The 25981-nt window shown below is 36.8% G+C and overlaps 1 protein-coding gene across 10 annotated transcripts in view; it reads left to right on the plus strand.

Annotated features, from left to right (window-relative positions):
* The window catches only part of TTC29 (tetratricopeptide repeat domain 29), a 668675-nt gene that overhangs the window by 420125 nt on the left and 222569 nt on the right, over positions 1-25981 (plus strand). For 4 of the 10 annotated variants that reach the window (XM_058721224.1, XM_058721230.1, XM_058721222.1 and 1 more), the window contains 4 exons: positions 4097-4224; positions 4868-4915; positions 10204-10301; positions 12080-12163. In XM_058721224.1, coding sequence (XP_058577207.1) covers positions 10210-10301; positions 12080-12163 — 176 coding nt within the window. In that variant the 5' untranslated portion in view covers positions 4097-4224; positions 4868-4915; positions 10204-10209. Of the gene's footprint in view, positions 1-1272; positions 1294-3893; positions 4225-4867; positions 4916-6016; positions 6141-10203; positions 10302-12079; positions 12164-25981 lie in introns of those variants that run through there. The other 6 variants (XM_058721227.1, XM_058721229.1, XM_058721228.1 and 3 more) reach the window with 6 other exon arrangements.

Below are 25981 nucleotides of genomic sequence, written 5' to 3' on the forward strand. Positions count from 1 at the left end.
GAGCCCGACGCGGGGCTCAAACTCACAGACCGTGAGATCGTGACCTGAGCCGAAGTCGGACGCTTAACCGACTGCGCCACCCAGGCGCCCCCCAACCCCCTATTTAACACCCTCACTCCTAGGAGCAAGAAGGAATACTTTAAACCAAAACTCTTCTATAAAGACTTTCAATGAACTTTCAGTTGAAAGTGTAGGCTCCAGGTGTGCATGTTGGTACCTCAGGCCTGACTACGTCTTCTGGCATAGCGGGCACAGCCAGATAGCTTCCCCATGTTTTCACTCTAAAAGAAACTCAAGAAGACAGGACTTGCCCACCTTACCCAGAGCTTTGAAAATTCTTACCCAAGGAGGAAACTTGGAGAACAGTCCCATTTAGACAATAGAGGAAACTCAACACCAGAAATCCAGTCTTTCTTTCTAATATAAGAACTGATGTCTTTAGCATTGATGCTGACTGTCCCCTATCATCCACTCTTTCTTATTTTCCACAGTTATAGGATCTTGACTTTTAGCAAATCACATGGCTACTCAGAATAAAGATCATATTTTCAGCTGCCTTTGAAACTAACGATGACATTGTGATGAAGTCCTTGCCAGTGCTATGTAGCACAAAAGATGTGTTCATCTCTTGGGATGAGTATGCATGCCATTATTCCCCTGTGCATCCTTCCTTCAGAGAAAATACACACATATGCTTGGGAAGCAGCCATTGTGGACAATCAATGATCTTGGGAGTGGTATCCATATATAGTGGAGTTACAAAGCCAAAGAAACTGGGAATCTGACACTGTGGAGTATCATTCCAATTCTATATATTTTTTCCTGTTATTAGCAGCTAATTACCTAATATTAATTAATACAAAAACAAAGAACAATAACTATGTAAAAGAGATATGTCAACATTAACAAAAGAAAAGAATTTTCTGGAGGAAAAAATAATTTAGAGAAAACTAATTAATATATTCAGAAATAATTGTACATCCATAAACAATAGTACGCCTATAAAAGAGTTTATACAAAAGGATGAATAAAAGAACAAGAACTATCAAAGACTAAGAAATATGATTTATCTCACTCACAAAAAAATCAATAAAATACTGAAAAACAATACTGTCCAAAATGTCCAAATTTTAGAACCAAAAAGGCAAAGAAAATAAAAATGAAATAAAAATCAGAGATAAAAAGGACAAATCTAGGTTGATGTTTAATAAGCAAGAATCATAGAAAAAGAAAATGAGAACATGAAATAATTTTTTAAAAATAGAAGATTATTATCTAAATCTGAGGAAGAATGTGAGTACTCAGCTGACAAGTTCTACTAGAGAACTCCATGAAATGTCAGAACAGAAAGGATACAAAAGTCCAAAAAATGTCTTAGTTGAAGAAAAAACCAGATGTGCGATATTCATTATGACCATTCGCAGAGATCTGGTTCTTCTTTCAGACACATGGCAAGATCAAAGTTACCTGCTCCCTTAAAACTGAGCATCGCCATGTGACTTCAAGTAGGAGAGGAAATGATGAATATAATTTTGGATGAAGGCTTTAAAAGCTAATGTGCAATTTACTCTCATCTTCCAGCTGCCACAAACCAGCAATGCTCCAGGGGGTAATAATCCTCTTAGCACGATTATGCTGTTGAACATAGTATGGAACAAAACCCAAGGCTGACCTGGGATGGTTACATATTGTAATCAGGAGATAAACTTCATCATTTTAGGTCACTGAGATTTGGGGATGTCACTGCAAACACGGATCTTATCACAAAATCCCATCAAAAAAAAGAAAATTGGCTCTAGGCTTCTTATCATTAACAATGAATACTGGGGGGGGGGTGATGGAAATCAATACCTTCTAAACTGAGAAATGATTGTTAACCTAGAATGTCCAACCCTGCCAAATAACCATGGGTAAAATGAGCACATTTTCAGACATGAAAGAACTCAAAAACTTTACCTCATATATTCTTTCTTCAGTTGTTCCTTGGAGATGTGTTCAGTAAAACAAAAATGATTCAGAGTAATTTTCATCGTGGAAGATCATGATAATGGAGATGACTGAAATGATGATTGAGGTATCAGAAACACTTTGAGAACAATTGTAGGGAGTAGTTAAGATATATTGGCTTCCCCTAGAGGATTATCATTTGCTTCTTTGCATGCTGAGACATCCTAAAAACCTTTCTCCAGAGCAAAGATCAGAAGGGGGCACTCTAGATCTTAAGTCAGTATTAGCATTCAAACTGTAACTGCATCCCCTCCCACCTCACCAATTCTAGGTGGGGAAGAGAGAGGAAGCAATAAGAACAATTACAAATGGAAGAATCAGCTCCAGAAGCTTCTAGCCATCCTGTCATTCATTTGATTAATTCAAAAAACATTTTTGAGCGTATGCTATATACTAATCCCCATATGGTATATACTAATTCCCCAGGGAATTCAGAGAAAAATAAGATGGTCTCTGCTTTCAAAGAGCTCAGAATCTTTCAGGAGAGATTAACTCACATAAACCAAGATCCACGCAAAGTGAAACACATATGGTAGAACTGGTCTAAGAGGAAGAGGTAGAAAGAAGGAGAGATTAATTCTGTGTGGTGAAGGGTGGGGTGTTCTAGAGTCCTCAAAGTTTACAGAAGGCCCTGATTCTATAGGTAAAGTTGTACCTGGAGCTGGCATCCTTTGGTTGTGTGAAATAATCAGGTTCCTTTTTTGCTTAACCCAGTGTGAGTCAGGTTTTCTATCCCTTGCAAAAAAAGCTAACTGAATTCCCTAGCTCTAAGAAATATTATACTAAGCAGAAAGAGAAAGAGAATTGGTCAAAGAACTGCCAGTGAAAACGCAGCAAGCAGGAGGAATATATCCAAAGAGGCAAGAAGAAGCCACCTAGAAAACCAAACCAGGAGAGTCTCATGTGAAAAAGCAGGTGCATGGAATTCACAAACCTCTAAGGAGAAAAGGCAGTAAAGACCGGAAAAGAATTCACACTGGTGACAGTGGAGCTGTGTTAAGGTGATGTTGAAAACTGGGAGATGAATTCTTGAGGGTAGGGCAGGCCTTACTGCCATGGGGGATCATGTGGAGCCCAGTTACGGGTAGTCAGAGTGATCAATTGAGTGCATGATGTAAACTTACATGCTGGAAATAATTTCATAATTTGGTGCAGCAAATTAGATGTCGGAATGAAATGTGTAGTTATGGTTGTTATGTTTGTACTCCAAATAGAATCAATTTATGGCTAATAGAATGACTTGCGTGAGCAATATTGCTGGCTCTCTCTCCTACAGTGTGTGACAGTAGGCACTGAATAAAAGCCTCACTTTCCAGCACGTCTGTATTTGAGAAGTAATAAGCAACAATCCTCACCCTCTTGCCCTATATACATATGAGAGAATGTGCAAGAAAGCTCACTTCCTTGCACTTACACATGTGAGAGATGGGATGGAATGATGGGCTGAGATTAATAGGCTGACATTTAGTCAATGTAAATATAAAATCCTGAGTTTCAGCTAAAAAATTTAAAAAGTAATAATAAGACAGGGTGCAGGAAGATTCTATGAACAGGAGATCTTGAGTCTGTCACTCACCACAACTCAAAATTGGACTATCTTGCTGGAGACAGGAGTGGAAAAGGTATTCATGGATGGCAGGGCAAAAATGGTTCTGGTTACAACAAAGGCTGAGGAAGAAGGGAATGAATGACTTTTCCAGTTCCTTAAAGTGGCATCAGGTCACGGGGGTCACGAATGCCAAGCTGAATGCTTTCCCATTGATCAGGGAAATGTAGCAAAATATTAAGAATGAGGCGCCATGAAGGAAATGACTCCAAGCGGCAAATTGGAGACCCTTGGATCAGTTGAACTAATTTCTGAAAGCGGCCACAAACTTTTGAAAGCTGCCTTGTTTGAAAAGCGTGCTAGATCTGGAGGTCCCGCTCAGCCTTCGTAGGCTCTGTCCCCACCAGGCTCCGCCCCCGTGCCCGAGGAATCTGGAACTGCCCCAATCCCGAGACCCTGTTTAGCCTAACCCCGCCCCCAACAGCCCGGCCCCACCCCCTCAGTATCCCGGGCGACGCTCCCGCGTCCCTTCTCTCCGCGCAGACTGTGCCAGGTCTCCGAACAACTGCTGGAAGAGGAGGCAGCACCGGCGCCCAGCACCTGCCACCGGTGGGGATCACACTTCGGCGGAACGGAAAACCAGAACTGCCCCACGGGGCCAGCCCACCGAGGTTCGTGACGGCTGAGGCGAAGCTCGGGGCAGGACTTTAACAGTTCCCAGGAGAGGCGGGCTGCTCTTCCAGGCAGTCCAGTCCCTTTCGTGACCCCAGCAGACCTTCCTTCGTCAGTGTGTAGACGCCTTCTCAAGCTTCGTGAACAGAGGCCCTCGCCATTTAGCCTCAAGAAGTGGATAGAAGTAGGAGCCAGGAGAGGCGCTTTTCCTGCTTCCCAGTTCACCTGACCCTCTGAGGGCAGTGGGAAAATAAACCGGTGTAGGAATAAATTACTAGTCCCGTTTAGGACTAAGTAGGAACAGAAAGGGAACTGAGGTGCCCGCTGTTTGAGTAAAGATAACTTAGTGTCTAATAAGTTTGAGAGATCAAATTGTTATCCCTAATGTCACATTTGTATTGGAATATATTAATACATATACATAATTCAGATGTACTGGCATTTCATTGAATTAGTTATTAGTTCCTCCCCTAGGACTACATTTTGGTATTAAAACGTCCATTTAAACACACATTAGGTACTTGGTATTATTTGTATGAGTGACTCTTACTACATGATTTGGGACAGGAAGAGGAGTTATTCTGTTAACTGATTTGTAACTTTTTTCTTCTCTCCTTTGCTATCATTATTCCTAATTTTCAGACTGACGTCTGTAAACCTTGGAGAGACCTTCAGCAGTAATCTCCGAATGTAAGTCAACTGAAACATGGCCTGCCTTCAACACTTTTCCTACTTTATATTTTGATTTCATCATCAAGAAATGTCAGTTGGTAGAAAATGTCTGATTTCTTTTTATTTAATGACCTAACTCATGACCTACCACTGAGTGCTAGAGGTGTTTAAAAATTATGATACAAGGGATAGACATTTAGCAACTCTTTCAGCTTCTTTGTGTGACTTTCTTTTACCCTTTTCAGGACCATAATTATTGATACTTTTTCCATAGTTTTCTTTAAGCTTTTATAGTAAAAAGAGCTTATGGTGATAACGTGAACAGTTCTAATTCTTACAAATGATTTTATTGGTGATCGGAAAATCATATTTATTTTGAATTCTTTTGATGACAAATAATAAATTTGTTTGCTGTGGTCTGTCGGCTTTCTCACATCCCAAAGTGATTGAATTCTAGAGATGGTAGTTGGCCTCAGACCTCCTCACTCCCCAGTGAGGAGTGTAGACCCAGTAGACTGAGTAGCCTCTGTCTACTCAGTGCTAGGCCTACCCTTTTCTTTGTGTTTCCTGATGAGGGCATCTCTGGGCCGGAGGAGGAGGGTTACTCTTTGAAGAATTTTACTTGGGGGGCAGAAATTTAAACTCTCACCATGGGACACGTTCATCCTGACCCAGCACTCTTAAACCTTTCATCCTGTATTTCTCCATTCTCATTTGTCTTTGCATGTGGGGGCCAGACCGTGATACAAGAGCCAACCAGCAGATCAAAGAACCCACCAAATCTCTTCTGAATACCAACAGTGGAATGGCTTCAGGCGGCCTTTTGATCTCTGTCTCAGCACCCTTGGTGCCACATGCAGCACCGCCCACTTGCTGGTACTGGGAGAGCTGCCTCTGGGTCCTCCTCACACACTGCTTCACCCTCGGCTCCTGGAGCTAAGCTGGTTTTGGTACCAGCCAGAGAGGTGCCTCACATTCTCTGTCTCCATGTGCCTGGATCGGAACCATTCCCTTCCTGCAGTCACACCCATCTTGTGTGATTTCCTCTGTGGTCTTGAACCAGGAGAGCCCTGATACAGCGCATTGTTTAGGATGTGTTCCATTTCTGCTTGAACACAGATAGTCACCCTGAACCATTCGTCCCGCTCGGTGGAGCTCACCTAGGAGCTGGGAACACTGTCTGTCCAACACCAGGAAAGTGATACAACTCATATCAACAAAGAGCAAAGGGCTTCCTTTACAGGTATAATTTCAGACTAAAATGACAGGTCCCTAAGCATGCTTGCGTTTTTTCTCATTTATTTTCCTCTTGGCTGCTTCTATTTGCTAGAAAGCACCAACTTCCTACTTTAACAAAATTCAGCATAAATAAGACTGAACTTACAAAAGAGATGGTGATTATTTAGATTAAAAAAATTTGTTGTAGGAAACCTTTAAATATTTGATGCATATCAAATGTTATGTGCCATAAAATTCAGTTCACACATTACCTGTTGTGTAGAACAAAATACCTTTATGTGACCATGAATCAATTGTGAAAAACAACATCCCATTTCCCAGCAGGCATAAGCCAGGTACGTGTGTGGGCTTTAAGGCAGGGGGGGAGCCTGCTCAACTTTCACCCTAACTCTGAGCTTAAACTTTCCAACACAGTTTGGTTGGAGCCTATTTTTTCCAACATTGAGTTAATAACTTTTTTTTCCACTTTATCATTCAGCTCTGACCACCCCCCATTCAGAGTCTGTGCCTTGAGGCTTGCCAGCAGGGCTTGCAATACTAACATTAAACTAAATTTAAGAGTAAAGGTGCTCCTGCTGCTAATGTTCTCAGATCAGAGGAGAGCAAAATGAAGGAACTGGCAGCTGAAACGTTAATGGTAGGAAACGACTCAGATATTGAAAAAAAAAAGAATTGCAGTTCATATGTGTGACAAAGAAGACATGTTCCTCTCCACGTGTGGTGTTTGCATTTGATTTCATTAGATGCTTATATTTTCTAGCAACAATTATCTAACCCAGGTAAACATCAAAAAGGATAAATTTTACATCACATACTGACAGCCCAACTTTACGGGGGTGGCTTTTACATACCTTGTTGGCTGGATCGCACTCTGGGGTTTGGTGCCTCTTTCTGTCTACAAGCAGCTGGATCTTTCTAGTACTTGGAGAATTACAAGTACTATTTCCTCATTTTGAAACGCCTTGATGAACCCTTCAAGGGCCCTTGCAGTTATGCAGAAATCACTCCTGCCCCAGTGCCCTTGGCAAGCAAAGTGGGGGCTCTCAGAACTGTCTTAATTCATAGAGGATGAAATGCCCCAACTGAAACAAACACAGTCATTGTTTTCTCCTGTCCCTTTAGAAATCCATTAAGGATAGACAGATGAGGGTTAAGAGCTGAGATGGCCCAGATTTGCTCTGTAACATCAGAGGACTGTGGAACATAGACTCTTCTTAGCTTCTCTGAAATAGGCTCATCAGAGGTGGGCTTGGGGAAGCCTTTGGTATGCCTTCAAACCTGTCCATGAGATTTTTCTTTATGTTGGCCTTAACCTCTTACCACATGTTCTACATAATGTTGTCATTTAGTAAGTTCTGGTTATCCAAGTAACTCAACTAGTTAATATGACATCTGATCAGAAGAGTAGGGTTTTTTTTTAGTTTTATTTACAAAAGAAGTCACTATATTATGAAGTTATGAAGTAGGAAAGGACTAAATAACATTTGCTGTTCAGACAGTGTGCTTTAAAGCTGTAACTATTTAAAAGTAAGTGGACATTGTTTCATGGATCATACCATGCCCTGATAATCTGGGTAATGCTAGGATTCCATCATATGTAAAACATGACACTGATCTGCATTAAATTTTCTCTCGGGGCACCTGGGTGGTTCAATCGGTTAAGTGTCCATGATCTCATGCTTCATGGGTTCGAGCCCTGCATCACACTCTGTGCTGACAGCTCAGAGCCTGGGGCCTGCTTCAGATTCTGTGTCTCCCTCTCCCTCTGCCCCTCCCCTTCTCACGCTCTGCCTCTCTCTCTCTCTCTCTCTCTCTCTCCCTCAAAAATAAATAAACATTAAAAAAATTAACAAAAAATACTTTTCTCTTTATGCAAAAAATTATTTTCATAATCTTTCATTTATTTCAAAAACTTTCCCTCAAGTCTTATTATTCTTCCACCTCCCTCCCTCATGGCTTTGTAGCACTAGAGGAATATTGTACCTTGGCTGTCCATAGCTGGCTGTACCCCAGATCTGACCACATCTCTCCACCTCCACCTCTCCCTGAGTAACCATCAACTTTCACCCAGATTTCATAACAACTGGCCTCCCAGCCGGCCTGTGTTATCTGCCCTTCATCCCCTGTAGTCTAAGCTCAAAGGAAACAAAACTGATCCTTTCGAGGTGCAAGTCAGGTCATATTACCCGTATGCTCAAAATCTCCAAAAGATTCTTAATGAGAGTAAAAGTCAGTTTTTACAGTAATCTTCAAGATCCTACACCATCAGAACACTACCAAATTTCTCATTAATGTCTTTGACTTTATCTCATTCTGCTCTTATTTATGCCTTCACTACTGGTGAGCACTTGGGTAATTTCTAGGTCCCTGCTTTATATTTTGCTGTAGATCTTATCATCATCGGACATTATATATATTTTGTATGTTTGTGTATTATCTGTTTTCCCCCACATCACCCCTATAATGTAAATTTTGTGAGATCAGAGATTTTCATCTTTTTTGTTCACTGCTATATCTTTAGCACCTTGAACAGTACTTGGCACCAAGTAGTAGCTCAATAAATATCTGTTAAATATATTTGAGGCCCAGGTTGATAGTGCTTTACCCTGGGTCTCACATGTAGTAAATGCTGGAAGTAAGTGTCTTAAAACCTAAAATAGGCCTTTCAGTTGTTTGGTGAGGCTTAGGATAGACATCACAACTGGTGGACATGGTGGTGGAATCAAGAGGCTGTGGCCTTTTAGATGCCTCTCTAACAGTAGAAATGTGTGTTCTTTTGCATCTGAAAGCCCTTGCAGCATGTGACAGTTTTTCCATTCTACGTCCACAGACATTATGTCCACACTTCTTCCTATTTAGGGTAAATTTTAGATAACTTGATTTTATAGACCCACCTTCATTATTGCTCAGCTACCTTACCCACTGTGACACATTGCATCTCCCAAAGATGGCCACAACAATATCTCCATCCCACATTCTCTTCATACAATGTGGTGTTGATACTCTCCCATCAATAGGTGAATCTGTGTTCTTTAGCCTTGAATCTGAACAGGACTTTTATCCCAGTAGAAGCAGTACTATGTGACTTCCAAGGCCAAGCTCTGAAAGTGGATATAGTTTCCATGGCTCTTCTTCAGCATACTTGTCTTTGGAGCACTGAGCTGCTGCGGGAGAAGCCTGAGGCTGCCAGGCTGTGAGGAAGCCAAAGCCCTATGAGGTGGCCAAATGTAGTGTTCTGGAAAATAGCCTGTTAAGGTCACAGCTAATACTTTTAATTACCAGATACAAGGGATAAGACACAGATGATTTCTGACCCCCCCCCCCCACCATTGAGTTACCCCTAAACTTCTGAGTCTTCTCAGAAGAGGTCCCAGTCATCATGGCATAAAGAAAAGCCATCCCTTGTACCCTGTCCTAATTCTTGACCCACAAAAAGTGTGAAAGATGATAAAATGATGGTTGTTTTAAACAATCTTTTCTGGATCTCTATATTTTGAAGTGATTTGTTACACTATGGTAGCTGTGTGCCTCTTGGGGAAGCTGTCTCCTTGTTGAGAATCAGTCTTAGCATCCATCACTTCTAAAGCCTTTATTTGTGAGTGAGAAAGTTTTTAGAAAACAGCAAAGTATGAGCAATTTTCAATTATTGATTGTAACAGGAAAGCAAAGCATGAGCATTTGAAATCTATAGCTGTCCTGAAAATCTTCACTCTTTAATTGCAACCATGTCCCTTAACAAAACTCCTACCAAAGCCCCTGATTGTCTGAATCTTCAATTCATTTATCAGATTTTTTCCTTATCCATTGTTGGTAGAGATGCAGACAAGTAATAAATTGGCCAAAAGGCACATAGTAGAAGAAAATAATGAGAAGCCACCTGCAGAATCCACTTAGTGAGTATCCTTCCTGAATAACAGAGCTATAGCTCTACACACAGAGGCATTCTCAGCTAAGATGACAGACTGTGGATCTCTAATTATGTCTTAAAGGATTATTTGAAAGATTCATTCGTTAAAATACTGTTTCTGGTTTTTGTTTTTGTGTTTTGGTTTTTTTTTTTTTTGTAGTCTAAAATGACCGCCCTGCCCCCACTGCCCATGACACACCCAAAGCTTACATCTTTAGCCAGACAGAAGCTGCCATGTTTCCCCAGCACGATTCCAAGGTACGTGACCCTGGTTTTCATTTCTTTTCCTACAGAATGAACTGATTGCAGTAAGAAATGTCAGTAACACATCTCAGAAAACAAAATTGTTGAAAGACAAAAGTATATTGTTATATTCAGAATATTCAGGTCTGCTGTTTCAAAAGGATTGATGAACTTCATCCAAATATTAAGAATTTATTTGCTTAGCAAGCTAGTGCTCATTTGAGTGTTATATTTCTTGTTCTAATTATATCATGGTCCTATAAAACATTGGAGATATATTTGCTTTTTAAGATGTTGATGGAGAATTGAAAGCAGAGGCTTTAGGACTGAAAGGTGGATAGCTTCTAATCCAAAGGTCCTGAGTGCTGATTTCCGTTTTGGAGGAAGGAGAACCCAGTGTTATTGCTGGGGTAAGTTGGCAGGCAAGATTTAGGAACTGAAGTGATCCTGGGGCCTGAAAATGCTGCTGCACGTGAAGGACTGCTGAGCTCCTGGAGCTGCCACGCAGAAACTTAAGGACAGAGAACAATGTATTTTGTCCTAAGTATTAATGTGAATTTAGAAACTGTTCCTTAGAAATTGCCATTTATGGCTTTATTGAGTTATAGTGATGCAAATATTGTTTATCAACATAAATAATTTGTGTAGGTTTGATTATTTATTTCATATGCCAACTTTTCACTTCCTGCAAGGCATAAGGATCAAAGTATTACGAAACTACTTTCTTTTGAGAAGGACCATACTTTAGTATTTCTGGGAAAGACCAAAGTCCCTGGACCAAAATAAATGCATACAGCTAAACTAACATAAAAGTTCCCTTATAATAGCAAATCAAATTTTCCTTTCAGAAAATTTGAAAAACAGATTTTTTGATGCATGCATAATTCAGGGTATATGTATATTCTTATTTTCAATTTTACTTTTGAATAATGTGGAATATTTACAAAGTCTGACAAAGCTTGTTCTTCCTGTCTTTTATAATGCTTGAGATTCATTTTCTTTTCAACACCAGCACAAACACAGCCCAATCTCACATCTCTACAATAAAGTTTTTAAAGAAAACTATTTCTTGTATTCATTTTATTGAAGAAAAAACATTTTTTTCATCACCATTTAAGGCTTAGTTTTGTATTAACATTTTACATTAGCTTCTGAATAAAAACACATACTTGTTTAGGCCTGTACTTCCATTGTTACAGGATGTTAGTAGTATGCTTGTTTTTAAAGGTGCAAGGGAGTGTGAAGAATAAATACACTACAACTGTAATGTATTTCTCAGTAAAGTCTTCTTAAAATCACTTTTTAAAAAAATAATTTGAATTTATGTGTGATAAAAAAAACCACTCAAACATTTCAGTGCACAGTTGGTGATGTTTAGAACAAATAAATTTTATACATTTGTATCAAATAGGTGCTCTTAGTTCAAAATCCAGTGTGAGACAGAATATGACTTCTGTATTGGAAAGTTACAGTGTGAAGCAATGTGAGTAAAATGGAAGAGCTTATAAGCTTTGAGGAGAAAACTCCATTTACTTAAGAATGCTGATTCTTTTAATGTACTGGTGCTTTATTTGTTTGCATGCTGAGTTAATATTCTTCCCTGTCCCTTTCCATTCAAGAAAATGAAAATTTGGAAATTATTAATCAACAACCTAGGTCTATAGCTATTGTAGAACATTTATTATATATAGTATTATACCTTAAGTATTTCTCTTCTCCTGGTGGCATTTTATGTTTGGGAGCTTTTCCACTTGATAAAGCAGTGCTTTATTATTTCTTTCCATTTCATTTAGGTCTCAGTTGATCAAAGAAAAAGATGACATAGATCATTATCTGGAGGTGAATTTCAAAGGATTGTCAAAAGAGGAGGTTGCTGCGTAAGTATAACCTCTTAAAGGTACTTTAATATAAAGTTTGTTTCTTTTGTCTTGATTCTTTATTGAAATTTCAGTTTTCTTGTGCAGTACAACTTTTTCATTGGAACATGGCATTTAAAAATTAAAGCCCATATTAAATAGTGATAAGTCATGTCTATTGATCTTACACATATCAAAGTCTTTAATTTCATGGCTTTCAAAATTCTCATATTTACCAAGATATTATACTATCACATTTGCAATATTTTAGTTAAGTCTGTGCTATTAATTGCTTATTAACTTCCATTTTAAGGTGTATTGCCTCCATGGGGAGAAATTTCTTTTAGAGAAAGATCATATCTCTTTTTCCTAGCAACTTAAAACAACAATTCCTTACAAATATATGTTCCTCCCCCCACCAAAAACCCACAAAAGAATGAGTGGATTGTACTTTATTGGTTACTTTTTACATAAATCTAAACTGTCTGGATTTATTTTATCAATGGACAACACGAACTTTGCCATTTTATCACGTTAGAAACTAATTTATGGTTTGAGTAAAAACAGTATAAAAATCTGTGTAGGTTAGTGAGAAATGAATTAAAACCTATAATAATAGCTAAACAGGCTTAATATTTCTTGTCTGTAGACTTGGTGGCTATGTTATCATCAGATCGTTAGATACAAGCACTGAAAAATAGAAATATTTTAATACACATGCATCTTATGAAACTCATTAGATGACTCAATTAAAATATTTTATGAAATAAATGCTTTTAAAGCATCCTCTCTACTAGTATTGTCTAGTGCTGTGGGATTCTACTGAAAGTGCTTTCTTAGTATTTTTGGTATAGATTTTCACAAAGTGTAAAATTCCAAGTCTCTTGATATGTTTCATTTGATTAGATATTATCTTTGTGAATTTGCATATAATGTGGAAAAATGGAATAGTTCATTCTGTCAGTAGTTACTTCATAGAGTGACAAAATTTTACGGTACCTATAATCACTGTCTTCCTTGGAATGCTATTGACTTCCATATGTGGTATATGGGCCCTCTGGTTAAATGCTTTTCTGATTGCTGATTTATTAACTTTCCATGGTAACCTGTTGGTTAAAATTAAAGGTTAATATTGTCTGATGATACTTCTTGAAAGAAAAGTATATATGAGTGATATTTTCCTTCTTATTTAAATATAATGATATACAAATATCTGTAATTGACTTAAGAAGTAGGAATTAAATTTGGAATTAAACATGCTTCAGATATTTTAACAAGCTAGAAATCCATATACAGCACTTAAAATCTGCTAAGCTTTCAGTCTGCACTGAAGAAAACTTTGACCTAAAAATAGGCTTTGCTGATGAGCATTCTCTTAATATTTTTTTTGATTAAAGGTATTACCAAAATTATTTCAAATCCATAATATGCTACAGAAAACAAGTAGCACCAGATAAATCTCAATCCTTACAATTGCATTCTCCTTAAAGTTTCCTGCACCTGAATACTTTCTTAGACCAAAGCTAAGATAGTGGATGCAAACCTTAATAGGAAGATAGCTTGTACTTAGTTCACTCTTTTGATTGATATATATTCTAGGCTTTGCCACAGACAAACTAATTGAATAACATGTAAGGGAGAAAGTTGATGAATAATTTCATCATCTCCCAGCAATACTCAGCAGGTGCCATAGGAATTATGCATATTCTGTTAACCAAGGAATTGCTACATAAAACTTTTTATTAGTCATTCAACTCTAAAAAGATAAATTGGTCAGCAAGCCTTCAAGTGCCTGCTTTATATCTAATACTAGGTTTTTCACAGGGGGAAAGACAATGATATCTTATTATAAAATATTTGGCCCCTTCCTTGTCTCTATTTGAAACAATATTTACAAACAGGAAACAAATATGGAATAAATGAGTGCTGATTGTATTATGAGGGGCAGCCTCAAGGTCTAGAGGAAATCAGGATAAAACCTACCAAGGAAGACAGATTTTGAGTTTGGCTTTCTGTTTGGTAGCATTATAAAGTGACCAAACTAGGACATCACAGATCCTCAATATAAAAGGGGAAGAAATTGATGAATCAAATTTTCAGTCAGACAAAAGCAATGTCTATGATAAACCTTTAAATCTCTATATACACTGCTTTATACATATATATATATATATATATATATATATATATATATATTTAGTGCTAAGATCAAGTGTATAAAGATGGTTATATACATGTTCATTATATAATTGATATACATATCCCATAATATGTGTGTGCTCTCTGTCCCAAAATAATGTGAGTCCCAAAATAATGCTTCATCATCTAACCCAAAAACTTTATACTCTGGACTTCTCTTCTATCATAATGGGTGGAAAGTTCCTATTCTTTTTTTTTTTTTTTAATTTTTTTTTCAACGTTTTTTATTTATTTTTGGGACAGAGAGAGACAGAGCATGAACGGGGGAGGGGCAGAGAGAGGGAGACACAGAATCGGAAACAGGCTCCAGGCTCCGAGCCATCAGCCCAGAGCCTGACGCGGGGCTCGAACTCACGGACCGCGAGATCGTGACCTGGCTGAAGTCGGACGCTTAACCGACTGCGCCACCCAGGCGCCCCGGAAAGTTCCTATTCTTGTCTAAGGATGATGCCTCTACTTATGCTCTGAATACCATCCACTCTTACTTGTTCCAATACTTTCTCCTGGAATTAAACACATTTTTCTTCTACATCATCATTTTCTCCCTTTCCACTGGATCAGTCTCACTTAGCATTCATATTGACTTTAGTGTTTCCCTTGACTTCTTATCCCCCTCCAGGTTCTGTCCCATTTTTCTCTACCCTTCATAGCAACCAGAAGCACTGTCTCAATATTTGTACCCATTCTTTGCATCAGTTGACTCTAACTAGATTTCCAGCCCCAGAAGTCACAGAAATCTCTCTGTTTAGAGTGACCAACGTCCTTCATTTTTACAATATATAATGATGATGTTTCTGGACTCATCTTTCTTGATGTCTTCACAGCATCTGATAGAGTTGAGCACTCTGCCATTGATCACTGTGTACTTGTGCCTGCCAGGATGCCATGTTCTATGGTTTTCCTCCAAACTCTGACTGTGCCACCTTAGTCTTTCCTGGCTGGCTTTCTTTTCAAACTCTCAGTGGTGGGTTGTCCTAGGGCTGAATCCTAGGCCTTGTATTCCAGCTACATTCTCCTTGGATCCATTCTTAAAGTTTTAAGTATCACAATATCCTGATGACTATCACATTTATAAATTCAACCCTGAGCTTGCTATTGAGCTTCAAATTTTTGAAAATAAATTCATTTATTTATTTTGAGACAGACAGTGTGAGCAGGGGAGGAGGAGAAGGAGGAGGAGAGAGAGAGAGAGAGAGAGGAGAGAGAGAGAATCCCAAGCAGACTTCACGCTGTCAGCCCAGAGCCTGATGTGGAGCTTGGTCTCACGAACTGTGAGATCATGACCTGAGCCGAAATCAAGAGTCAGATGCTTAACCAACTGAGCCAGTAGGAGCCCCGAGCTCCAGATTTTTATATCCAACTGCCTCTTTTCCGTATATACTTGTATTTTTAATAGACATTCTAAGGTTAATATGACCACAAATGACTCTTGATTTATCCCTACTTTCCCTCAACTCCCCCAACAAATATTCCCCCCACAGTGTTTCCCATATTCAGTAAATGGCACCAAGGAAGCCTTGAGTTTCGCCCTGACTTCACCACCCTCCCCCATCTAATCCATCTCTATGACCTATCAGATGTAACTCCAAAATATATTCTGTGTTCATCTACTTCTCTTCATTGCATAGCTACCATCATCCCTTGCCATGGACACTAGAATAGTCCTGGCTGCTCTTCACATAGCCCCTCTAATTCTGCCAAACTTCAGCTTCCAGAGCCATTTTTTTGAAAAAAATAGATTATGACATTCATTTGCTTAAAACCCCCTGAGCTTCCCATTGCTCTTATGATAAACTCTAAGGTTTACTGTTGTTTGGACTTTGCTGTACATGATCTGGACTTCACTGACCTCTCTGACTTCATCTCCCATTCTCCCCGCCACTCATTCTTCTCATTGTGGCCTTATTGCTGATACTGTTTCTTGTCATGCAGGTAATGTGACCCCTTCAGTCTCCCACTTCCTGACCTCATAATCTCGTAGCCCTCACTCCACCTATACTTACTCTCAGCCAAATCATCTGGTTCTATTTCTGCTATAATTTGGTCCCCCTCTTGCATTGGGAGTTTGTATTTTGACTGTCTTCATCCCAGCAGAATAGATCTGCACGGGCACAGGAGCATGTCTCTGTGTGCCTTGGCACGTGGCCAGAAGCCAACAACTGCAAGTTAAATGAATGAATGAACAAAATGTTACATAAACACCGTGAAATAGGTATCCTGCTAGGGATATTCTTTGCTTGCAATATTTTCAGGTCAATGTTGTTTGTTAACTGGTTTGAATATTGAATCAAAGAAGTTTAACTCCTCAAAAGTGTCTTATATACACAAATAGGAGCATAAAATTTAAATGAGTAATTGAGCAAGACAGTATAGACTAGTTCCTGGAATGGCCAGATCCAATTGGGGGATCATTTTACTTGGGAATGGGTAAAGTAGTTCAAAAGCAAAGGGCTTCTGGTTTTTTTGTTTGTTTTTGTTTTTGTTTTCGTTTATCATCTGCATTTGCAGAAGAATTTCAGTATGCTTCATTACTTTTTAAGTGACTGGATTATTTCTGTGCCTAGTAGGTACATTTTTCCCATGTTTTGTGTTCACATACAATATAATTAACACTGACAATTTGACTTTTTTAGATAAATCTGCAAATAGTTCATTGATAATATTTGACTCACCTTTAACAACTAAAGAAGATCCTGTTGTGGTTTTGTGCTTTGCTTTTTGTTCTGTATTATATTGTCAGAATATTGTATTTTTTAAAAGGATTGAAAGTATCATTTATTATCATATCGTAATTGCTTTGAATAGCTAAGTAATGAAAGTGTCATTTGTAGATTCAAATAAAAATTTCTAGGGGGCAGTTTTTACAGCTTCAGCTATGTGTATGAGGATACAAATAAACAAAATCATCAAGGGACAGAGAGTGCTAATCTTTCTTCTTCAGATACCACGTTTTATTATGTGGAAGAATAGATTTAGATCAAATAGAGATGTGTGCATCTCTAAGATTCTTTCAGAGCATCTCTCAGCATTATCAGTTAAAGCTCAGTAAGCGTCACTTTGTCAGCACAAGTGGCAATTAGACTGTCAGTTGTCATATTCAATGAGTTTGGGTTATAGAGAAAAAGAACTGTTTATTTTCATATCTTTTAATGGCTTTCACCCCTTCCTCATTTTGAATTGTATTATACTGACACAGTTAAAGTAAATTAGCATTTTGCCAGTGTTAAGTTTTCGTCTTGAGTTTATCTCAAAATTGTCTTCCAAAGACGCTTTTATGAATCACAGATACTCTTGTTTTAAGCAAATGTAGCACCTGGATTTGCACAACGGCCAGGTTATCAAAATATACGTGACAGAGCGAAGTTTATTCAGGATATAGTTCACATTAACACCATGGGAATTTAGACCCCTTCAGTGTGCTTTTCAAAGCTCTGCTTCATTTATCCTGTTTACCTTTAAATAATTTTGTGAAATCGTTTGGTTTTCTCTTCAAAACATTATGTTCTTTTGTGATGTGACAAGTTAAATTCTGTATGGAGTTTTGCAAATCAACTTTCTGAAAAGGGTAGTTGACAAATAAATGGCTCCATGACTAACAGGAACAGTCAGGAAAGAGAGGGATGGAAGCTGCCCTTCTTTCCTTCCAGGTAGCAGACTGGGCTTTAAGGTCTTACTGATTCAATAAAGAGAGACAGGATTTTGATGTTCTGAAGTTTCAGAAAGGCATTAATTAGTCCTTACCTTATCATGAGTATAAAAAAATTAAGCAATAGCAGGGAATACTGGTAGGAACAGAGGATGGGTAACTTTTGTTTGTTTGTTTGTTTCTTCAAATTCTAGTATTGTTTCCACAGCGGATCCCTAGGATGGGAAACTGGGAAAGACTTTTTTGACCATAATTTTTTTAAAAGAATATTGATATTAATAAAATTTAAAATTTTGGAATTTAATAAATGTAGTTGGAAAGAACTTTTAAAAATATTGTTCCAGGGACGCCTGGGTGGCTCCGTCAGTTAAGCTTCTGACTCTTGGTTTCAGCTTAGGTCATGATCTCATGGTTCAGGAATTTGAGCCCCATGTTGGGCTCTGTGCTGACAGCGGTGAGCCTGCTTGGCCTTCTCTCTCTCCCTCTCTCTCTCTGCCCCTCCCCCACTTGCTGTCTCAGTCTCTCTCTCAAAATAAATAAATAGACTTTAAAAAATTAAAAAAAAATTGTTCCCTAGATGCAAAGAGGATCTCATAATTTCATCAAAACTAAGTCTAAATAAATAAAAAAAGGAGGAAAGGTTTCAAATGCCAACTTCTTAGGCATTTATGTCTCTATATCTTTTAAAAGTTTGCTTTAAAATATTATTTTCATATATGATGTTTAAACTTAGCAGCTCTATAAGACTTAAAAAAAAATCTTTGTAAGGCAAAAGCACAGGAATCACGACATTGCAGCTGTGGCTTTTATGGGAGCTGATTTCTCCCTCAGTTGGAAATTTGGTTTTGCTGCTTAATATCTGTGTGATCTTATGCAGGTTATCTGATTTCTCTAATCTTTGATTTCCACAACCATTTGGAAAGCATAATGATAATAGGAAATTCTTATGAAAGTTAAATGAAATTCTGTATAAGAAACACATGTAGACAACATTTACTTTAGCTATTTAACAGTCACTGATCTTTTTTTTTTTGCTTTTAAAGCATTTACTAATAATATATATAACCTAGATACTTAACATTAACATTATGTGTTGATTTAGGTATTAATACTCATTTATCACTTTTCTTTATATATGTATAATTACATATTTTACTTTGTTACCTAGGTATCATTTTCATCATGTTCAGAAGATAGAGATTTTTGTGTGTGTGTTTTTTTTTAATGTTTATTTATTTTTGAGAGAGAGACAGAGCATGAGCCGGAGAGGGGCAGAGAGAGAGGGAGACACAGAATCCAAAGCAGGCTCCAGACTCTGAGCTGTCGGCAAGGAGCCTGATGCAGGGCTTTAACTCACAAACCATGAGATCATGACCTGAGCCGAAGTTGGATGCTTAACCAACTGAGCCACCCAGGCGCCCCAGAAGATAGAGTTTTTAATAAGTTTTAATTTCAAACTTAGTAATGCTAACCAACGAGGGGAAAATATTTTTTATTTCAACTTATGGTAAATTTTTCATAAACTTACTTATGCTACACCAAGCAATACAATTTGTATAGTCTGCTGAGCTATTCCAACCCCCTTTAAAACATTTCTACAAATTGCTTTAACTTACCATTACTATAATAAGATTGCTTTACTTATAAACCTACAGTTTGAGAAATGCAAGGAAGATAGCCAGAGAATGTGGCTCTTTCCCATAATAGCTTGTAAACCTGAAAGTGCACAATAGCCCTCCTGTATTTGGAAATCATTTGGGAAATTGCTCTTTCAGGAACAAGGAACAAAGTGATAAAAGGAGATAAACACCCAGGTACCAGAGAGGTTGAATCAGTCAGAACTGTCAGTGGGATGAGCAATGACCTAGCCACATCACCTGTAATTCACGTGGCAAGATGGTTTTGTTATGTTGAGTTTTGTCTTTGATATTGTATTCTGTCTGTATTGAGAAAGAAGGCAAGGGAATATCTAAATTAATTAGGCCTTTTTCCATTCTCCATTATGGCTAAAAAATAATCTTCAAAATGTTGATATTACTGCAATTGTGTAAAAATCACCCCCTGGCTCATACCCACACCCTATTCTGTTTTCTGTTCTGGAAACTGGAGTTACTGTAACTAGTGTCACCTTCTCAGTACTTAAAGCAAAACTAGGATATAGGCTCACAAATATCCTTTTGCTTTCCCAGGGCTTCCACAAATATTACCAGATCAGAGTCTTTTTTGGTATAGCAAAATTAGGTGATGCCTAACTCTACATTAGAAATGTACAACATTATTCTCTTTTTAAAAGATTTTTAGATTGTAATATGTATAACATAGTATTTTCCATCTTAACTGTTTTTAAGTGTGTGGCTCCGTGACATTAAATCATACTGTTGTGCAACCATCACCACCATCTATCTCCAGAATTACTTTCAACTTGCAGAACTGAAACTCTGTAACCAATAAACAATACCTCTCCTTACCTGCTCCCCTCAACTCCTAGGAACCATTATGCTACTTTCTGTTTATATTATTTTGACTAGTCATGTAAATACCTCATGTAACTAAAGTTATTCAGCACTTATCTTTCTATGACTGGCTGATTTCACTTTGCACAATGTCCTCAAGGTTCATCCATGTTGTAGCATATGTAAGAATTGCCTTCCTTTTTCAGGCTGAATAATATTCCATTGTATGTATATACTACATTTGGCTTATCCACTTATGCATTGATGGACACTTGGTTACTTCCATGTTTTAGCTATAAAATGCTGCTGTGAACATGGGTGTACAATTATGTCTTAAGGACCCTGCTTTCAATCCTTTTGATTATGAACCTAAAAGTAGAGTTTCTGAATAATTTGTAATGTTATTTTTGATTGTTTTAGGAACACCATTCTGCCACAACAGTGGCTGTACCATTTTACATTCCAGTAACAATGCACAGGGGTGCCAATGTCACCACATCTTCACCCACATTTATTTTTTTCTGCTTTTATGACAATACCCATCCTAATGGGTATGAGGTGGTATCTCATTGTGGTTTTGATTTACATTTCCCTAATGATTAGTGATGTTGAGCATCTTTCCATGTGCTTATTGGTTGGTCACTTGGATATCTTCTTTGGAGAAATGTCTGTTCAAGTCCTTTGTCTATTTTTGAATTGAATTGTTTGGTTTTTGCTATTAAGTTTTAGGAGTTCTCTATATATCATGGATGTTGACCCATGATATGATACGTGATTTGCGATTATTTTGTCCTGTTACATAGGTTGCCTTTTCACTCTGTTGATAATGTCTTTTGATAACAAAAGTTTTTAATTTTCATGAAGTCCAGTTTGTCTTTTGTTGCCTGTACCTTTGATGCCATATCCAAGAAATCATTACCAAATCCCATGTTGCAAAACTTTGCAAAGTTTTCTTTGCATATTATAGTTTTAAATTATGTTTGGGTCTTTAATCCATTTTAACTAATGTATCCAGTGTTAGGTAAGGGTTTAACTTCATTCTTTTGCATGTGGATAAACTTGTTTTCCTACCACCAATTGTTGAAAAGACTGTCCCTTCTCCACTGAATAGTTTTGACATCCTTATCAAAAATTATTTGGCCATACATGTGAAGATTTATTTCTGACTCTCTGTTCTATTCCATTGGTTTATATGTCTGTCTTTAGGCCAGTAGCACACTGTTTGATTACTGTAGCTTTGTGGTAAGTTTTGAAGGTAGGAAGTGGGTGCAACTTTGTTCTTCTTTTTTCAAGATTATTTTGGCTATTAGGATGCCTTGGGATTCATTATGAATTTTAGGATGGATTTTTCTACCTTGCAAAAATTCTCATTGGTATTTTGATAGGAATTGCATTGAATCTATAGACTGATTTAGGTAGTATTGACATCTTAACAATATTAACTCTTCCAATTTATGATCATGGGATGTCTTTCCATTTATTTATATCTTGCTTAACTTTTTCAACAATGTTTCACAGTTTTCATTGTATAAGTCTTTCATCTCCTTAGTTAATTCCTTGGTTTATATTTTGTTGCTATTATAAGTGAAGTCGTTTTCTTAATTTCCCTTTCAAATTATTTATTATTAGTGTATAGGTATGCTACTGAATTTTGTGTATTGACCTTGTATCCTAATAATTTGTTATTAGTTCTAACAGCTTTTTCTGTGGAATCTTTAGGGTTTTCTACACCAGGTTTCTACAACAGCTGGAAACAGATCATTTTATTTCCTTCCAATTTGGATGTCTTTTATTTCTTTTTTCTTGCCTAATTGCTCTGGCTGGGACTTCTAGTATTATGTTGAAAAGACATGATGAAACTGAGTATCTTTGCCTGGCTCCTGAACTAAGAGGAAAGCTTTCAGTCTTTCATCATTGAATATTCTGTTTTCTGTGGGTTTTTCATATATGGCTTTTATTATGTTGATGTAGTTTCCTTCTATTTTTATTTGTTGGGTGTTTTTATTGAATTTTTTCAAATGCTTTTTCTCTATCAGTTGAGATGATCATGCAGTAATTTTTTCTTCATTCTATTAATGTGGTGTATTACATTGATCAATTTTAGTATGTTGAACTATTCTTGCATTTCAGGAAGAATTTCCACTTGGTCACGATGTATAATCCTTTCAATATGATGCTGAGTTTGGTTCACTCGTATTTGTTAAATCAACATTCATAAGGGATATTGGTTTTCTTGTAATTTTCTTTTCTTGTAGTATTTTTGTCTGACTTTGGTATCAGGGGCAAAGCTCTCCTAATTGAATTAGGAAGTTAGGAAGTGTTTGCTCCTCTTCAATTTTTTGGAAAAGTTTGATAAAGATTGGTGTTAGTCCTTTAAATGTTTTTGTAGAATTCACCAGTGAAACCATCAGATCCAGGTTTTTTTTTGTTGTTGTTGTTTGGATATTTTTGATTACTGATTCATTATCATTAGTAGTTATACAGGTTTACTATTTCTTCATATTCAGTTTTGATAAGTTTTGTGTTTCTAGAAATTTGTCCATTTCATCTAGGTTATTGAATTTATTGTATACTGTTTTTCATAGTACTCTCATATTTTTTTTTATTTCTGTAGAATCAGTAGTAATGTCCCTACTTTCATTTCTGATTACAGTAATTTGAGTTTTCTTTCTGTTTTTCTTAGTCAGTCTAGCTAAAGGTTTTTCAATTTTGCTGATTTTTTTCAAAGAACCAACTCTTGGTTTCATTAATTTTTTAAAATACTATTTTTCTATTCTCTATTTCACTTGTCTTTGCTCTAATTTTTGTTATTTTCTACCTTCTGCTAGCTCTGGGTTTAGTTTGTACTTTTTCTAATTCATTAAATTGTAAAATTAAGCTGTTTATTTGAGATCTTTCTTGTTTTTAAATGTTTTTGAAAGATCTTTCTTGTTTACAAATTTAAGCTCTTACAATTAAATTTCCCCTTTGGCACTACTTTCATCACGTTCCATAAATTTTGCTATGTTGTGTTTTCATTTTCATTCATCTTCTAAGCATTTTCTAATTTCCCTTGTGATTTCTTCTTTGATCCATTGGTTGTTTAAGAGAATGTTGTTCAATTTCCACAAATTTGTGAATTTTCTAGTTTCTTCTCTGATTTCTAACTTCATCCAGCTGTGGGCAGAGAAGATACTTTGGTATAATTTAAATTTAAATTTTAAAAAATAAATCTACTGAGACTTAATTTGTGGCCTAATATATGGTCTATTCTGGAAAATGTCCCATGTACATTTGAGAGAATGTGTGTTCTGTTGTTGGTAGAGTGCTCTGTATATGTCTATTAGATCCAGTTGGCTTATTGTGTTATTGAGTCCTCTCTTTCTTACTTATCTTTTGTTTGTTTGTTCTAACCATTATTGAAAGTCAGGTATTGAAGTCTTCAGCTATTATTTTAGAACTATCTATTTCTCCCTTCAATTCTGTCAGTTTATTGCTTATGTATTTCGATAGTCTGTTATTAGGTATATAAATGTTTATAATGATTATATCTTCTTCCTGTATTGAATCTTTTATGAATGTATTATGTCCTGATTTGTCTCTTGTAAACTTTTTTAATTTCAGGTCTATTTTGTCTGACATTGATATAGCCACCATTGCTCTTTTTTGGTTACTATTTGCATGGAATATCTTCTTCCATCCTTTTCGACCTATTTTCATCTTTGGATCTAAAATGAGTCTCTTGGAGACAACACATAGCTGGATCATGTTCTTTTATCCATTCTGCAAATCTCTGTCCTTAACTGGAGAGTTTAATGCATTTACATCTGAAGTATTTACTGATACGGAGGGACTTCTATCATTTGCTATATATTTTCTATATGCCTTTTGGCTTTTTTGTCCCTCATTTCCTTCATTACTGTCTTCTTTTTTTGTTCAGTTAACTTTTTGTAATGAAACAATGTTAATTGCCTTTTAATTTCCTTTTGTATATATTCTATAACTGTTTTCTTTGTGGTTACCATGGATTACGTCTGACACCCTAAAATTATAACCCTCTAATTTGAATTTATACTGGCTTATTAACTTTATGAACATACAAAAACTTTACTCCTTTATAGCTCCATCTCTACCCCTTTCAGTTATGGGCATAAGAGAATTAAATTTTATACATTGTCCAAAAAACATAAACTAATCATTTTTTTGCTTAGAACCCTTTTTGGAGCAGTTTTAGATTCACAACAGAATTGAAGGGAGGGTACAGAGATTTCTCTTATACCCTCTGCTCCCACACATACATTAATAATTGTTTTGCTAATGCATTAGAACCTTAAGTTATGTGGAAAACAAAATGTAGAAGTTACAAATCAAAGTGAAAATAATACTAGCTTTTAGGGTAATAATTGTTTTTTTATAAATGTATTAGTCTCTTAATAAGGTACAAGACAAAAATGTGAAGTTAAAAACCATTGGTGTAATAATACTAGCTTTTGCAATTGACCATGCATTTACCTTCACTGAGATCTTTATTTCTTTATATGGCTTCAAGTTCCTGTTTAGTAGCCTTTTATTTCAACCTACAGGACTCCCTTTAGCATTTCTTGCAGTGGTCCAGTGGTAATGAGCCTTCTCAGCTTTTGTTTATCTGGGAATGTCTTAATTTCTCCTTCACTTTTGAAGGCAATTTTGCTGGATGTTGTTGTTGTTGTTGTTTTCCCCTTCTAGCACTTTCAATATATCAGCCACCTACTTTCTTGCCTCCAAAGTTTCTGATGAGAGATCTGCTTACAGTCTTAATGAGGACCTCTGTTTGTAATGAGTTGGTTTTCTATTTCTGCTTTCAAGATTCACTCTTTGTTTTTGCCTTTCAGAGTTTGATTTTATGTCTCAGTGTGGATCTTTTAGAGTTGTCCTCCTTAGAGTTCACTGAATGTCTTGGATGTTTTTATTCATGACTTTTATAAAACTTGGGAGACATTTTTGCCATTTTTCTTGAAATAATTTTTCTACCCCTTTCTCTCTCTCTCTTCGCCATCTGGGACTCCCACAACACATATGTTGGTCCACTTGATCATGTCTCACAGGTCTCTTGGGCTCTCTTCATTTTTATTCAGTCTCCTTTCTTTCTTTCCTCATACCTGAAAATTTCAGTTGTCCTATTTTAAGGTCACTGATTCTTTCTTCTGCCTGCTTCAGATCTGCCTTTGAATACCTCTAGTTAATTTTTCATTTTAGTTAATTGTATTTTTTAGCTCTAGAATTTCTTTTTGGTTTCTTTCTAGTTTTCCTTTCTCTTTATTGATATTTCCATTTTTTCATACATATTTTTCTTGACTTACTTCCCATCTTTCTATAATTCTCTTAGCATCTTTATGACAGTTATTTTCAAATCTCTGGTTAGTAGTTCTGCCATCTGGTCTTTCTCAGGGACAGTTTCAGTGCCTTATTTTTTTTTCCCTTGAATGGGCCATACCTTCCTGTTTCTTTGTACACCTTGTGATTTTTGCTGTTGTTGCTGTTGTTGTTAAAAATGGGACATTTGAATCTAATAATGTGGTTAAC

The sequence above is a fragment of the Neofelis nebulosa genome, chromosome 3 (assembly GCF_028018385.1).
Source record: "Neofelis nebulosa isolate mNeoNeb1 chromosome 3, mNeoNeb1.pri, whole genome shotgun sequence".
Taxonomy (NCBI): domain Eukaryota; kingdom Metazoa; phylum Chordata; class Mammalia; order Carnivora; family Felidae; genus Neofelis; species Neofelis nebulosa.